The 17,966-nt window shown below is 34.9% G+C and overlaps 1 protein-coding gene across 1 annotated transcript; it reads right to left on the bottom strand.

Annotated features, from left to right (window-relative positions):
• Positions 1 to 5,531: 5,531 nt before the first annotated feature.
• LOC110371755 (uncharacterized) lies at positions 5,532 to 11,744 on the bottom strand. Its single transcript, XM_049843174.2, has 5 exons — positions 11,589 to 11,744; positions 9,971 to 10,039; positions 8,898 to 8,971; positions 8,321 to 8,540; positions 5,532 to 5,711 (listed from the first exon to the last, which is right to left on the bottom strand). Exons 1-5 carry the CDS (start codon positions 11,628 to 11,630, stop codon positions 5,616 to 5,618), a joined length of 501 nt encoding a protein of 166 aa, XP_049699131.1. The 5' UTR covers positions 11,631 to 11,744; the 3' UTR covers positions 5,532 to 5,615.
• Between the last annotated feature and the right edge of the window lie 6,222 nt (positions 11,745 to 17,966).

Here is a 17,966-nt window from a genome sequence, read left to right as displayed (position 1 = left end):
TTTGATAGGAAAAATTACAGCAAAGCGTAACACATATTTATGTAGTTTAATATAATTCCCATATGTAGGAGGAAGCCTAACAACCAACAAATTCAAACTCAGACCTACAAACGAGAAGTCAGCTACTTGAAAAACTCAATATAACTTTGTTGGCCCTGGGAATACAACCAGGTAAGTACTTTCTAGTAATATCGCTTATCCCGGGTAAAGATTTTACCTATACATATGTATGTACATAGAAGTAATAAATGTGCACTATGTGTAAGTTACAGCCATATCGGTACATGTCTCAACGTTGTGATATATTTCACGTTGATTTACAGCTAAACCTGCAGTTAAGATATTACTTGAAATACTGCTAGAAATGCAAGGATCTTTGAAAATATGGTTTGACTTAGAGCGGTGTTTGGGAGCTTTTAGTTTTTGATTTATCTGATTTTAGAGGATCTGGTGGTAAATAACACAGTTTGTGAATGGTCGGTGTAAAATGTTCTGAGATTTCATAACGAAACTTCTGTAATGTATCAGTTAAAAGAAGGACCTTGTTTACTGTTTAACTCTTAACTAATATTTTAAAGACACCTTGTTTTGTTAGTTTATATTCTCAAGGTTCTGAAACTGCTGAGCTAATAAGAAAACTTACATAGGGTATTTTACATCAGGGTACTTGTAAAAGTTACACGGAGACTTTAAGAAACAAATGCATCTTTCATTAAAGAAAAGTTGAGCAATAATTACCACTCATGATCAAGCGGTTTTTAGTCAGTAAGAGTCTGACACTCCCTCACCGCTGCTAACCCACAGCGGGTTAGCAGCGGTGCTAACCCAAATGACCCCTTCATTTGATGATTTTTGATGTCGAAAAAAAAAAGGTATACCTAACTACTCACAATGTTACTAGATATTCTTTTAACCAAAAGCCGTCGTTAAAACCTCAGTGGTGCGATTCCTAGAACAAACTGACCACGAGGAACATTTTTAACAATAAACGAAATCTCTTAGCCATAACTCTCTTTATTCCCGAACTAAATTGTAATATATTTGAAAGTAAATACAAATTGATCTTGCAACTGTTTCGAAGGAATTTCAGTAAGTATCTGATCTGACGTTTCCAGTCACGTCACTCAGCTTATATTTCAATACTCGAAATAATCTTCGCTGTCAGAACTCGTCAACCAGTGGTGCCAGGGTAAATTCATTCGATTTACTGCATCATCATCTGCCGAGCCTTTACTCAACTATGTAGGGGGTCAGCTTGCAGTCTAACCTATTGCAGCTGAGTACCAGTGTATTACAAGGAGTCCTATCTGACCTCCTCAACCCAGTTACCCGGGAACCCGCCGTGCCCTCTGAAACACGGTCACTGGTGTCATGGATACACTTTGAAAGCAACATACAAACTTATTATTGATATATATGAATATTTGCATTGATACTTGCCTGACCTGGAATCGAACCTACACTCTTACTTGAGTGGTTGGTTCTTTACCCACTAGGCCACGATTTCTTTTCAATGATTTACTGCACGTTTAAGGAAAATAGCGTGCACATATTCAGGTAAAAGAAGCCTCCATTAATGAAGCAAAAAAACTCCCGTTTCTGCCTTATGTCGGGTATTTCCGTGGGGGTCGTTTTTTCGTCCGTCGAGTTTCGAGCATCCAGCGTTCTATTCATCTGTTTTGTTTTGTCTTTACATGACGTCGTATATTCTCTTTATGTTCTGATTAGCGTAATAAAAGGTTGTCTTTTATTACTGTTTGGGATGTGTAACTTAGGTTGTGAACATAGTTTAAACCACAGTAATTCCTTTTAATACTTCTATATTATTTAAAAATAGGTACATTATTCGTTTCTGTGTGCATAGGTATAGCAAAACAACTTGTGTTTTATATAGTTTTATTAATACGACTTTTATTATACACTAGCCGTTTCCCGCGATTCCACCCACATCCTGAGAAAACTAATACCAGTAATGGGATAAAATATAGCTTATATTACTCGGGAAGAATGTAACTTTCTCGCAATGAAAGAATTTTTCAAATCGGTTTAGTAATTTCGGAGTCTTCAGCTTACAAACAAAGAAACAAAAAAGTTTCCTCTATATTATATTACTCCTAAGTATAAACTCACTATTTACAAATCACAATAACATTAGGCCACTAAAAGCTCCGTAACTCAGACTAACAAAAGGTTGCACACAGCTGGTCTATTTCGCGGCGGATTCCCCGAGCCGGGAGTCAATACGGCGCGTGCATTTGACTTGCAACTGTTGACTCCTGCCAGCCTGAGCAATGCAAGGGGTGAACACACTTGTTCATCTAAAATTATATATTTTTTAGTAGCATGAAAAATAAGGAAAGTATAAGTAAGTACAAAGACAAAACTCTGCGCTTTGAAAATACCATGTACCTACCTTACTCGTGGTCGTATTGATAAAGGGTTTTATTGACTTCCTTCACCTATTGGCGTAAAACAATCTATGTATCTGTAGCTTTAATAATAAAATAGTGTAATACTAGCACATAAAAACACGATTGTTGCGTCCATGGTTAAAACTTTCCACATTTATTAAATACTAGCTGTTGCCCGCGACTTCGTCTGCGTGAGCAACATAGAATTTCCAATTTCGTTAATTAATCATTCATTGCTCAACCCCCGTAGGTGATAGCGTGATAATATATAGCCTATGTGTTGAACCGGCCCCCAGGTAATAATCATGCAAAATTTGATTTGAATCCATGCAGTACTTTTTGAGTTTATCCAGGACAAACATACAGACAAACAGATAAACAGACATACAGACAAAAATTCTAAAAACTACATATTTGGGTTCAGAATCGATTATGGATCACCCCCCAAGTATTCTTTAAAAAAAATATTCAATGTACAGTTTTGACTTTCCTATCATTTTATTATATGTATAGATTTAGCCAATCTTCAATGTAATTACAAAAACGTCATAACCAATCAAATTGAAAATTAATTATAACTAATTTGATTGTTCCAAAACATTATTACCTCATAGAATATTACAGTTTCAGTGTTTTGTGCGTCAAACTGAACACTGAACGTTTATTCATAATTAATATCGCTTTTACACTTTGATAATAACTAATTATTATATATTTGTTTGTTTATATAATATTGCAAATGCTTTGTGATCACGCTGATAGGTTTTTGTGCCCGTTAATTGAACGTTATGACATTTAATTACAGGAATTTATATGAATGTTATCGCAATGATTCTAATATGCAAATTGTGCCAAATGATAGTTTAAATTAAACCGATCGGAATTGAAACGGCGATAGATAATGTTAATTATATTCCGCTGTTTGTGAATATTTATCGATCATGCGGAAATATATGAAGGGTAAACATAGGTACGTAAACCGTATTTTATGATATAATGTACTCATATTTTGAAGGTGATTAAATGTACTTCAATCTGTACGTAAAAAAGCGAGATTATGTCACTTGATTCATTTTCCGGTTCCGGCTCATCATCATGTATGTCGGGGTTTGCTTTCTCGAAGGATGCAGCTAAGAAGGTACTGTAGAGATGTAGTACTGAAGTAGATTAGAAGTAGGTTTTATTATATAAATTATATAAATAGAAATAGAATAAGTTTTTATATTGAAGTGTGTCACTTCACCCCCGAGTCAGCGAATAAACGCTAAGTTAAAGTTTTTTCCAATCTTTTAATTGAATAACCTGAAGATCCCCGGTCCCTAGCGCGCCACGCGCTACAGTACCGTAAACTCAAAATATGGCTGATTAAAAAAAAGAATATATTTTCGATGCCAAATATTGTCATGAAATCTTCCTTCCAAGTGTAAGTGCACCCTAACTCCGTGATCCGGCTCGCGAGCTCCAAAATGCAATAGATTTAGCTGCACTGGAATCTCTATATAAAGTATAAAGTAATGCGGAGTAACCTCGGCGCCTATGACGTTTATTGCACCACCGTGCAACGCTATTGTGAATGCACTTCCTAGTATTTCGCTTTGGATATTTTTGACAGGAATCTTATAAATTGGACGAATGTATTGTGAGGGAAAATTTTAGAGTACTGGTAGAAAGTTTTAGCTTTGTTCATATACCTATATTTTAAGGTGAGTATTGACCGTTAAGTCGTAGCGTAGTGGCCTAGTGGTTCAAAGCACCAGTATCTGGAGTGTGAATGTGCGGGTTCGACTCCAGGAAAGGTAGTTGGTTCAGTCAAGGCCCACGGGTACATTGTAGGTAGGTACAGTTTGGGCCTATTGACTGGACAATTGTGATGTTAGCCAATTGACTCCTTGCGCATTTGTTTGCTAAGCTTTGCTTGTCCGAAGTTAGTTAAAATAAATAATACTCAACACGTCAATGGCTAACTTCAGAATGATAAAGTTATTTGGCGATATCTGTAGTCAGATTATTCTTGCAAGAAATGCAGTGTATGTAGTAAAACAAATGAATAAATTAAATTGATTTACACTTTATTTGACAATGTATCTAACATAATTAAATTATGTATTAGCATCGTACATAACATAAGCATATACTATATGTTAATATTTATAATTTATAACATTATTCGTAAAATTTTAGATATATTTAAACATTATTAAAACTTCTCACTTAGTTTTTTATTGAGCATGTTTTGGCAACGACGTTTCATATTAAAAATATCTTGAGATGAATTATGATTGATGTAGTATAAGATAACAATTTAGTACATGTATTATAAAGACTTTAGTTAAGTACATAGTTTTAAGCATTTTAAGGCAAAGACAGGTAATTATTTATGTAGATAAAATATATTATATGTACAGATGAAGACTTTTTAATATATATAATACAAAATAAAAGTGTAGGTAAGGCTTTGTGTATTTATATGTACCACTATTGCATATTTAAAATGAAGAAATTAATTAAAGAAATATGACCCGAAAAGCCTTAAAAAACATGTTAAAATCTTCAAGCATTTATCTTTTCTTGTAACCCTTCATTATATCCTCAAGCATTAAAGAATACTAGCGCCCTTTGACTAAACGCCTAGCCCTCTCGTATAAACGCCTAGCATTTCCCCCCGTTAAGCCTTAAGAGGCTCTCAAGTGGTGACTCTTGCCTTTGTGTAAGTTTCTTATCCCGTAGGCTTCGTTTTATTTGACAATATAATGTCACCTTTTCAAGGAGATCATGGGTTTTCAAATGTCAACATTGGTCTTGGCTATCTAATGGAGAGATTCCAAAAAAAAATTTCGCTACAAAGGATACAATTTTACAAAAATTTTGGAAAGTTATTCAAATGTAAAGATTTTAATTTTGCGGACATTTTGGCACTTAGTAATATGTAAAGCAATTACTTCAAAAATTAATCTAAACAGACTCAAATTTTATTTATTTGTGTGATGGCTATTGGCAATCGTGTCCAGGGTTTATTTTGTCTTTAAGCTTTGCCCTTTTTTCCAATCCAAATAACATCTGAATTGGCTCCACTATTTGACCGTGAAACAAACCAACATTTCATAGTAACATTAGTAGAGGTAAATACAAAGAAAATATTTGACTTGCACTGAGTTCGAATATGATATGAGGGTTTGAATCTTGATGATGGAGAGCATCAGGTGTTCAGATCTGGTACTCCTTGTAGTTCCAGTTCCAGGTCTTGTTGACGCTGTTGTACTCGCTGCTGGGGCTCAGCTGCATCTTCGTTGTGAGGTCCGGCTGCAAGAATATAAGTTGTTATAAAGGGGCTCGTGCTTAAGTAGCGGCCATACCATTGTCTATAGATGAGAGCCTAGACTTTTAAGGCAGGCTGTCATTTTGGGAATGAATTTCAGCCATGCACAGCTAGTTTATCAAAAAGTGTATGTCTCTGAATGGAAAGAGACCGGAATAGCTAGAAGTGGGACAACACACGTATTTCTTGCAAGTTGTTAATAGGCATCAAATATCAAGTAAGTTGCTATGTCTTGGTTCATAGTTCTCTTTATCAAATTCACGTTACATGCTTCTAAGACGGATAAAATAAAAATTATTTTTAAAATACTTAGGGAATAATTAATTATCGACTCCTTTGTTCTTTTATGAAAACTTTTATGAATAGATATGCGGGCTATTGTTATACTGTAATTCAAGAAACAAGAGAACATGTTCTTAATTAACAACAATACGGATTTAGTACCTAGTGTTATCTTTACTTTGAATAAAACTCCTATAAAGTTAGCTTGTTAGTTAGAACATCAAAATGTGTCTAAATAAAACAATGGTTTAAACTTTGGGCACAAAAGTAGACTTAAAAACTGCTATTCAAGCAACATTAACAGTGGACGTTCGCTCACAATCTGGTAAATAAATAAATTTCACCAAATGCCGCCCTAAATACTACAATTCCATTCGAATTTACATAACGTTGTTAATCTCTGGTTTAAATTTATTTTTGTGTGCCTAATATTTTTCATGTTAGCGTCCATTTTTGGCGATTCCTGTCCAGGTAAAATATGAAGCCATTAAGGTCATTGTTCGCGGTATTGTGAAATATTTTTGAGATTCAGCGAGAGATTTAGTTCTGCAAAAGCTTTTCCTGTCTTTTTATTTAAGTCACACTTTTTACCCCAGTCTTAAAACCAAAGCATTATTCCCACTAACAACAACATCCCCAAAATCTCAACCAAGACATTATTATAGCAGTTCTAGAACACAAAACTTTTCAACTGTTCACAAAAAGGAAAACTTCAATCGTATTCATAGCACCATCTGCGTCCAACATACAGCTAGCAGACCAGCTTGCAACGCGAAAAAAACGTGCGACTCCATAAATGGTTGGCAACGTGACGTATCGCGCCGCACCCCCCACTACGTCGGGCCACGGCCGGCGACGCATAAATCTGTAGCGCTCAAGTTGCCTCTGATTGCTGAGCTGCTGCCGTGTTTATCAATGTCCACTTCGTTTGTAGCACGGAGTTTTTCTGTTATTTTTCTGTTAGGCTACTGCAAGTTGTTTTAGAGTTCTGAAGTGCCCAAATTAAGATTTAGCTACGATTGAGATGCATTTGTTTTGATCAGCTTTATTTTCTTTACCATTTTCAGTTTCATACCATTCTTTATAACCATCTGTTAAGTAGTTAGTTATTTTAAGTTATGATATGAAAGTGAAAGAAGGGCTGTTGCTTCAGCAAACATATAGCGGATAACAAGACCCCTATTTTCGATATTGATTGCTTAAAACCTAATCACAGTTTTTTTAATACAACTATGTCTATTATCGTCACTATCAATATTGGCAATAAATTCAAAAATACCATTTCTACTGCTCCAAATAACATCACCATTACCCATTACCACTATTTGAAGTAAGGAATAAATCAGCAAATATCTCATGATTACCACGACTAGTAATATCGCCATTAACCTTAGTATAAAGAGCATTAGTATCGGCGGGTAGTGGTGTAAAGTTGTGTCATTACGGCGACGTCTGCCCGACATTATCCCTCGCAGTTCTACTCAAGTTCTGATGCGGTGACTAAGCTTCGAGGCGAACTTTGACGGTCTTGAATTTCAAATATTGGCATAGCTATAACTATTACCGAAAAGACGCTATTTGGAAGAACATACAGGGAATAAATATGAAGATTTTTTTTTCTTGTACAATAACAACAAAGAGTCAATCTCTAATATTATTTTGTTTGAGTTTTCAAAACCTTTCATATGTAGCTGAATGACCGTCAGTCGGTTTGTGCCCATGTGCTAAAATTAAAAAGATGTGTCTAATCCATGGTCACCCTACCCACTTCGTTAACGCGGCAAGAATCTTACCTACCACTTCTTTCAGTGAATTTGAAATTTAAACTCCGACTGCCATTAGTAGTAAAGTGTTATACCAAAGGATTACTTTAAATTGGCTCTCAGCTTGATTGACTTTAATTTTTCAACCACTTAACCATTATTTTTAGGGCCTTTTCATGTAAATTAATTTAATGAACCCTAGAGATTATAACAAAGTGTATAATGGAAGAATAATATTATGTAAGGTTCATTATGCTTAAAATACATTCAATTTTTCGTAAAATAATTGAATGTATTTTTATCTCATTCAAAATTAATACGGTGGGAGCAAAATTGCGTTCATAAAAAATGTAAATCGAATTAATCATGTAGAGTGTAATAAAAATTAAATAAAGTGAACGAAAAGTAAATTGTTAAAAATTTTAACAGCGGAGTGCAAGTTGAATAAAAGCTGGAGCTTCAAATAAAAAGTTAATCAAGGTTTATGACTCTTTAAAAAAGCTTTAAATCCAGACCAAACTATGACCTATTCGTAAGAATCATCTCACCTGTGGCATAGCAATTATTTCCGATGGCATCTTATCCTGTATGACATGAGGTAGCTCCGGCTGAGGCCCCACGGGGTCTAGGTTGAGGGGCTCGTACTCATCAGAGACCCCGCTGTCGGGCGAGTCGGGCGCCAAGCTGTTCATGTACCCCTTGGGACCCGCGCGGCTCTTGTGCACGCAGTAGTCCCCAGTGAACGGGTTCTGGTAGGCTACTACTGTCCTAGAAGTGGGGAATTAGTTTAAGAAGATTTTACATTTACTTTAATATTTCTGTAAATATATAGGCAATTTAATTGACTTGTGTGTAATAAGAAGATAGTGTTTGTCGTTGCTGAGCTGAACGTCAATGCATTTTGTTTTTATAATTTATTTATGAGAAGCACATATTCTGCTCGAATCAGTCCCTTGGTGATGGCAAATGGATATGAAAAATAATTCAGTTGATGTAGCTTCATTTTCATTAAATAATAATTGACTTGGTAATTTTATGTTACAAGCCTGAAGGAAGTCGCATAATTGTTTAAAATTACGTTAAATTAAGCTTATCAAAAGCTTTTAAAGCACTTTAAATAATTACCTGAGTTCCTCAGTGGACTGGCCCTCCTTCTTGTGAGAAAACACAACTTTGGTCGGCCTCAACAAAATTGCAATCTGTAACCAAAACGTAAATCTAAAGTTTTTAATTTTGATATCGTGAAACAAGTCCATTAATTAATTTTGACGGAGACAAAGCAAAGTCCAACAGTTTCGTGAAATTTAGATTGATTTCAAATTTAATTACAGCCATAATTACAAGTTGTTATTGTTTAATTTGTTTGAAAATATGAAAATGGGGAGAAGTCTTGTCACTTTATTTTCATGAATATTATTTAATAAATATTGTGTTACTTAGGTAGGTATATTTGTCTAGAAAATTAACTTCTGTTGTTTATTGCTGGGATTTTCATTATTTTTGAAAAATACAAAAAATAAAGGATAGTTGGTTAGTTTGTTTTACTAGGATAGTTTTTTTTAATGTATTGTAAATATGTTAATATCTATGTAAATAAAAATAAAGTGTTATTTAAGCTGTGTCAAACCTTTTTTAGTACTAAAATCATTATTCATTCAACATTGAAAATATCCAGCCCTTATATAGACCAAAATACTTTTACAACAAAATCCAAATATATCCCAAATCGGATCAATGCAAATCTATTTATTATTCAAAATATAAGTATAGTAAAGTTCCCTTCTTTACACAATGGACAATATGGACCTTATGGAGATACTTTTCCGATGTAAATTGTGCGTATGTGGGCGCTCTGAGGCCGAAGTGTGGGTGGTCCCTAGACCGCAACGGTATTTTCTATAGACTACCGTAATATTTTAATCATTTAAATCTGAAATAATTTTAAAGGAGTTTTCGAATATTTTTGGCATGATTTCCTCTCATGTATAAATATGAAATTATTTTGAAGATACGAAATTATTTTGAAGGCTTCCTTTAATAATATTGTTCGCCTTTTTTCTCCAATTAAAATAATTCAGATGCTGTTTTCGTGAAAAATTATTTTTCTTTATTCGAGTGCGTGAAATCGGAGTGCGGGTGAAACAACATGAAAATCTGAATAAACGATAATTAAAGATAGACCTTAAAGTATGCGTTACCTCTCCATTTTGTCTCATTCTGTTGACTCGGTAGAAACAATAGCCGCACATGAATATTGTTAGACATAACTGAAACAAAAGAAAAACGTTATTGGAAACCATTTTGATTTTTACCTTACACAGATTTTATTCAATAGCATTTATTTAAAAAATGTTTTTCCCTTGATATAATACAACACCAGTCGCAATCATACACTGGGTAGATTTACAGTGCTTTCACACTAGTGCATTGCCCGCTCGGTTTTTTTTATGCGCGACTCATTTCGAGCGACAAAAAACCCATCGCGCACAGCATTGTTACAATGGTTTACATTCAATGTTGTCTTTCCATCATTTTACAGTAAAAAAATATGATTATTATTTTAAGAAATGTTTGAAATACCTGTATTTCTTTGCACCTCGCGAATGGTACATTTAAATAAACTAGCTGAGCAAACAGGTGCTACAAACGAGCTGTTCTCGAGCGAGAAACAATATCCTACGTGTTACGACCATTTGTATTTAGACAGTTTACACGGTTGCTATAGAAACTAGCTTTTACTAGCTTTCAACGAATTTAGACGCAAATATTTGATTACCTAGAATTCTACCGGTGTTCGTTTCAATGGAGCTATTTATTAAATTCCTGTTTTGTTTGTTAACTTTGTGTGCTATACTTGTTAAACTATAAAATATAAGGTAAGCACAGAATATGTTCACAACAAGTCTAAATTCGTAAATTTCTTTGTTCTGAGAAATGCAGTTTGTCGACTAAACATAAAGTTAAGCAACAATTGGCGCGGTCAGTTCGAGGATGGGTGACCGTCTTATCATAACAAGTTCCTCCTTGTTTTGTAATACTGTTGGTACATCATAAGCCGCCAAGACTTAGGTACCTACTACATATGTTTTTACTAACTACTACAGTTGAAGGTATTCAGGTAAAAACTTCAATTCCGCAGCAATATAAAGTGGAGTAAAAGTTGAAAAAGTCGGTGTAAGTTTACCCCGGCAGCTCGCGTAACGTCGGGGCTTAGTGCGCCTGGTCAAGCCGAGAGATCCCCGAGATTCTACTTCTAAACTTAAACTTCACTATTTTAAGGGGATTTTCAAAATGTTTGAAACGTAAGACTGCACTGGATGTATGTAGACCTATGTAGTTTTTGTGTGTATGTGAGTTTTCATTTAGGTACCAAATAAACTGTCTTTTTAGATACAAAGATACCAAGAAATTGTACACCTGTGTCTGTGCAAATGCTTGTGTACTATAATAAGTCGCGCGCAGTTGGCTTACCTCCTGATATGAGAACAGCCGTCGTAGCGGATGATGGGCTGGGAGATATTATCATCATCATTATTCGTTCTTCACAGTGAAAGAATTGGTCAACTGCAGGTTTTAGACCACGATCAAAGACACTGATTGGCCGTTTACTTTTAGTAGACACCAATCGCCGACAAGAACTTTAAAATTACAGACATATGGAGCTCTGTTTATTTATAATGCCATTGGAGACTATAGAAGTAGTAGCTACAGTATCTATGAGCAGTGAATCACCAACGTATGTGCTAATACCATAACGTAAACAGAAAACACCATGACCAATACTAAGCAGTTAGAAATTACGTCATAAGAACTTACCAGTATGATCAACAGCAATATATCAATGTAAATAATGATCATTTTTCACTTCTACACTTATCACCTTTAACCCAATCACCGTATCTTCATTATTTCACTAAATATAAACTATTTTTGTTTAACAATACACCAAGTTACTAAAAATATTCTTCTCTGAAAGATCCTGTAACTCCGTTGGGTAGCTAAAAGGCTGTTGGTGTTTTCCAGCATTGTGATTGGTCAGAATGTATTTTGGCTGTGCCCTCATTGGTCGACTATCGATGGGAATCTGGGAATGCCAATGGGATGACTCTATAAACATGAGATGCTTCGTCTGCAGTGAGTTTGGTGTGGATCAGGTGAAAGTATTTTGTGGTTTTGTGCCTACCCCTTATTTGCCTCTCCGAGGACCTAGCTATGGACGTCATTATTTTTAAACTAACTAAAGATCAATTGTTAATTGCTATGGTTTTTTTGTGAATAAACTATACCTTTCTTTAACTTTATTTGATTTCTTCCAACTGAGTCCACGAGGCAGTGCACGACGCCGGCTTCTAATCTCGTTGAGGATCACACATTTAATAATATAACAAGTTTAAATATTTATAAACACAATATAATATGAGGATATTTAACATGAAAAATCATTAAAAAATTATTTAGCACCTCATGAACAAGCTTCTCAGTCACCAGTCAGCCATTTTCTACCTACCCAGCCAACTGCAACACCACCCTACTCGTTGTGCCCTCACTGGGTGCTGGCGCCACCACTGTCGCGCCGTCTGTCGTCTCTGCCGACCTACTTACGTACTCTGTGTATCTCTGCTCATACCCTTAGCATATGTAAGATAGCGTGATGGTATGCTATGAAGATAGGGGAAAGTGAGCAAGGAAAGTTGAAAGTGGAATTCAGTTTATGTAAAGTGTGTAGCTAGATTTTTTGAAATGTGGCATTTTTGGTTTTTGAAGGTTCTTAAGAAGATGATTTGCTGAATAGGTTAAGTTAATGTGTTAGGTCAAGGTTATGGGTGATCTTTTATTTATTGAAATACATTTCGAGGCCTTTGAAGTTTTTCTTTGTTTGTAGGTACCCTAAGGCTTTCGCAACTACAGAACTGATTTGAAGAATTATTTTATGGTAGGAGAGTTTCTGAGTACCATAGGCTATACTTTATCTCAGTACGTGCATTAGTTCCCATGAGACGCAGTTGAAACCGAAGAAAAGCGGCTAGTACCTAAGTAATAAAACGAAATGAAAAGTTTTCATTCAAGAATCTCAGAACTATTCAAACATCAAACTTTTTGATACCAACTTACAATATAATAAAAATATATTGTGTACAGAAACATAGGGGATACCCTTCTTAACTTAGAAAATAGCCATAATATAATGTGAAACCTCTTTAAATATATCCGTAGAGGAAAAACTTTGCCCTACCTGCGACGGAAGGAGATTGGGTCCGAAAGTGTTAACTAAAACAAAACATTGTCGTCTTAAATGCCAAGCAAACGGACGAATTTTGGGGTACTACAATATGAAGAACGCGTCAGAAGTACAATAGTTTTATATTAAATTAATAGACTGATAGAAATATAAAATCCGTGACTAAATAGATACCTATATATTTTTCCTAACCGATCTCCACAACCCAGTTATCTGGTCAATCCAAAACTCTTAGGCAAGACTTTCTGGCTTCTAATTACACGTAACGACCGCCAAAGACGTTCAGATGACAGCCGGGAAAAATTTTACGCACTTTCCGAAATACCGAGGAACTTTGTTATTTATTTATTTATCTATTAATTTAAATAACAAAGTTTGTTATGACAAGAAAGTCCATCCCATTTACGGACCTTAGGATCTACCGAATCTTTAAATCGATCGATTCGTGCGGCTGTTACTTAGGTGCACCCTAAGTAGCACAGGTAGCAAGTTAACATGCGCAAGTAACAAGAGCAGGCGGGTGGGTATTGTGCTTTGATACATGCGAGAGTCGTTGGACCCGCAAGTTTTTAAAATGCATGTAACCTGCGCATGTTCCTCAACATTTGCTAGCTACTTGCACCGTGTAGATGCACCCTCAGTTAAGTGCTTTTGTACATAAAGTATAAATAAATAAATAAAGGCCTAAAGGCCTACAAAAAGTGCGCCTTCTTGCTTTCACTTTTTAGTTCCCCCGACAAACAGTGTCCCAAATTCCCGATAAGTTCAAGTTGATACTTACGAGTTCAGGTACAGGGTGCTCTAGCGTGTACTTTTGAACCAGTTCAGGCAAACTATACGATATTTATTGTTTGTTAGTTTTGCCCATGTGTGAATTAGTTAGTTCTTTGTTTGCTGCTCGAAACTTGTAAGGGATGTAGGTATGCCATTGTTATAGATTTAGTGAGGTGAGGAGAACAAAGATTTTGAACTCTCCAGTCCAATATTATTGTGATTTATATAGGTGAAGATAGCTTGCAACTTACTTAAGTGAGTAATTGAGACCGGACCTTAAGTAATCACCTGTTATGTGTTAAACTATAATATTACAATACCTCGTGCTCCATTAAGTAATTTAGAAATAACTAGCTGCTTCCTGCGTTTTCACCCTTGTCCTGGCCTAACTGATTTGGGAACCTATAGGCTTTATTTTATTAGTATCTGATTAATTAATTAAGTACATAGAGGTTGATTTAGCGGTCTAAAAAAGCGCTAAATAAACCAATTTTTTTCACTTTCCTCAATCTCTGCAAGAGAAGTGACCATGATGGATCTGCGTTATAATATTAAGCCCCGCCAAGCCCAGGTGTTGGGTGTAACATTGTTCATTTTCCTCAAAAGGCCGCTAAATTACACTTCATTAATAAACTGCTATAAATAAAATGCTTGCTGTTTATTTTTACTGATTTTCAGAAAGGTGTAAGGTCTATAGAAAGCAGAATTTAAATACAGTTATACTTAGAAGATTTTGTAATACTTACAACTTAAATATTACCAGTGGAGATGGCCAATTAAGATTCTTGTCAATCTGTCTTCAAATCATATCTAAGTACTTAAACTTGCCAGTTAATTGACCAGCCATTTCGGTATCTAGGAACCATCCCACAAATCCAATACAAACTATCAGTTTCCGAACACTCAACGCTCACAGTCATGATTCTGAGAAAGCTATCAACAAACACAAAACAACTATTGTACGGAACTTGGAATAACCTAACTAACCACGGAGTAAGGAAAGATGAGCGGAGATGACATAATGCAGCTAGGTCAGGCGCCTTCTTCTAGGCCAAATTCGTACAGTGGGCATGACTAAAACGATCAGTTACAAGTGAACTAACGAGGCGTTTGGATTCTTTGAGACATCTATCAACGATTTTTGGTATTGCAAAAAATGGTGGGGTTCAAAGAAGGCGTATTAAGGCAAAACAGTAATTTTCTTCGTCCCCCACTCACCCGCATGGCACCTCTGCTAGTCTTTTTGTCTCCACGTAACTAACAAACAAACGTTAACAGTATTAAGAGGGAATTCCAATTAGATTTTAATCTCTTTCATTGTCTTAGTCCTTGCGCTAAGTTTTAATTGATCGTGCGAATTAATGGCGTAATAAGCTGCGTCAGATTTATTGGTACCCGTGTAATGTTTAGTAGGCTACCTGAAACTTAGAGCACTTAAACTTCTGGAACCGCTTGGAACACAAACATAATAATATGTGCTAAAAGTCTGTCAGTTAATACGCTGATAGGTGATACAACGAAACAAATATTGATAGCTCATTCATGCATTTTAAAATGATTTGTTACCCTGCATAGGATGAATTAAAGCAGCACGCATTTAGAAGCATATACTTGAGGCAGTACAATGTGCATACGAGCATGATCGTTGCTTTCATATCTTAAGCTGTATACTGCACGTTTATGGCGTGTCCAATTGGTTCAATGCTCTAAGCTTTGAACCTAGAAGTAACTAAACTATGGTAGGGACTATTACGTAAGTCTTAGGCTAGGTAGACTATGTCTAATGATTTGTGTAGTTTTGTTAGGCTTAGAGATTAATGTGGACATGATGTATGGTTGTTCTTGAAAAGGGTCCGCAGTTTATGTAATCTTATGTGTCGGTAAACGGGTACTTGTGTTGTTTATTTAGTCATTTGTGCCAAGGAAATTAGACAAGGGCAAAGAGGTTGTGGTAGTTTATATTTTGATAGTATCGAGGACGTTTTAGATGTTTATTTTCTTAGTAGAAGATGGGGTTTTCATATTTTATAAAAGTTTCCGATTTCAATATTCAAAATAAAGGTTTTCAACAATAATTAATCAAGGATCTATTAGTCAATATCTAAAGCCTGTTATTTAAATAAAGTTGCCTGGCAGTTAAGGGAATTCTTTGTCAAAAAGTAATAGTGTTTTACTTAAGCAGTTTTTAAAAAGACAAAAATGTGTCTAAATTAAAAAAAAAAATACAAAAATGTTACGATAAAAAAGTAATGACTTCACAAAAAGTATTGTCAAATTTTGTTTACATCAAACAAGAACATATTTCGAAACCCCCTCGTCAGCATTACATAATTACGAAAGTATATTTATACCCTCTGTATAAAAAGTATCATTTCAAACAAAATGCTAAACGAAAAGGGTTAAATCTGGAGGATAAATTAAGCAGGATATGAAATAATTAAGGGTAGCATTTTCGGAGATTCATTAAAGGTAATTCTAAAATTGTTGCGTTAATTGGAACGGGCTAGGGTTACTGATTGCGGTCCAAAAACGTGCTTCGAGACGTCTGGAGAGATTCATAGGGTCACTTCTATCTGAACTTTAGATAGTAAATAACTCACAAAAATATATAGGTACTATAGTTGGTAGGTACTTGCTTTGTAAGATCTTTTAGAAGTATCAAGAAATGGGAAATGAAATTGTTTGTCTTCTTTCTTCTAAACAAGCAAAGCATTTTTTGTATGTATTTGAGATAAATTAGTTCTTAGAATCCATTTGTGCTGTTAATAATATAAAGGGTAGGAATAGAAGAGAAATAATGTAAATTACCAGCTCACTTGATACATAAATTTATAATGCTTATTTTATAATTATCGACCTAAAACTTGCACATTTAATGAAAATATTTCAATTCACCATATCGATAAGTCACGATCTATGAATGGTCCAGTGACCCTTGAAATGGTTTCCCGAGTTCATTTAATTCCTTCCAGTCGACAAACGTCGTAAAAGATCAATTTCCTATCCTAAAATATCTTGGCTTTTATCTTTATTTACAAATATAAAGTGTTTAGCGAAGGGCCTTACAGTTGGACCCGGGAAACTCGATCGTCCTACTAACAAGTTCCCGAGGGAGAGAAATTCGATATTATTTGAAAAGTAATCCTTTTGATAACAGCGGGCTCAACTTCACCGTCACCGGTATGTTTTTAAAAGGTACACTTTTGCGGAATATCTTTTTTTATTAAGAGACGGGTTTATTTGACTACTTTTTTGAGATTGTTCAACTGTGAGGTAAATAATTATTGTGCTAGGTGTCTTTTGATTGATCCATTTTAATTGTAAGAGAAATAAGATTATAATCATGCGTTTTTATTTGACTTTTATTGCGAAGTGTGAGCGACATGTGAAATTGAACAATATTTTGTATTCTTGAAAAACTTTTGTTATTAAATTGACTAGGTGGGTACATGAGTTCCATTTTACTTTATCTGAAAACTTCTACACAAGAAAGCTCATACGGCGATAAAAGACGAGTAACTTAGAAGAAAAAGTAATAGATGTAATATTTTTACGATAACCACAGACGATAAAGAAAATGGAATCTTTTACATTCCAAGCATAATGTTAGCAACTCAAATAAACATGAAACTTTTAAAATTACGTTTTATCTGGCGTGCACTCAACTCGCCAAGTTTTACGACACAATCTTACAGAAAAAACGCGAAATGTTCCACGTCGAAGTAAAGTTATACCCTTAATTATTTCCTCATTTCAGCACATTGGGGAAATTCGCGTAAAAATTTGAGTTGGAGAACAATTTCCTTCTAAAATATTCTTTTACAAGTTTATTTAATAGGGGTACTTTCTGAGATTGAGTAATTGAAATGTAAAAAGAAAGTGGAATATGAATAATTGTATTAAAATTTTATAGCTTTTGTGCTGCGCCTGAGGTTAAATAAACTCGCTTCTTACTGGTTAATGTATATTTCTATGTAGGTATATGATATTTTACTACGTAAATATTTTAAAAATTTACAATAAACTAAGAACAAAGGTGCTCGTCGGATTGTATCATGAAGAGCGTATTTGTAGCAATACAATAAAATAGCTTATTCATACAAACTCATTAATTCTCATGAATCCCTTTATCTGTAAGTGGACTAAGGAAAGGGAAATCGTATTTAAAAACGGAGTCTCCC

The sequence above is a fragment of the Helicoverpa armigera genome, chromosome 22, assembly GCF_030705265.1.
Source record: "Helicoverpa armigera isolate CAAS_96S chromosome 22, ASM3070526v1, whole genome shotgun sequence".
Taxonomy (NCBI): Eukaryota; Metazoa; Arthropoda; class Insecta; order Lepidoptera; family Noctuidae; genus Helicoverpa; species Helicoverpa armigera.
This window is presented reverse-complemented; position numbering and strand designations above follow the sequence as displayed.

Excerpts from the sequence above, each read along its gene's own strand:
- LOC110371755 (XM_049843174.2), bottom strand. The coding sequence starts at position 11,630 with ATGATCATTATTTACATTGATATATTGCTGTTGATCATACTG. Across the intron at positions 8,972-9,970 it reads GAATGAGACAAAATGGAGAG|ATTGCAATTTTGTTGAGGCC; the intron begins GTAACGCATACT and ends TTTTGGTTACAG. Across the intron at positions 8,541-8,897 it reads CAGTCCACTGAGGAACTCAG|GACAGTAGTAGCCTACCAGA; the intron begins GTAATTATTTAA and ends CCCCACTTCTAG.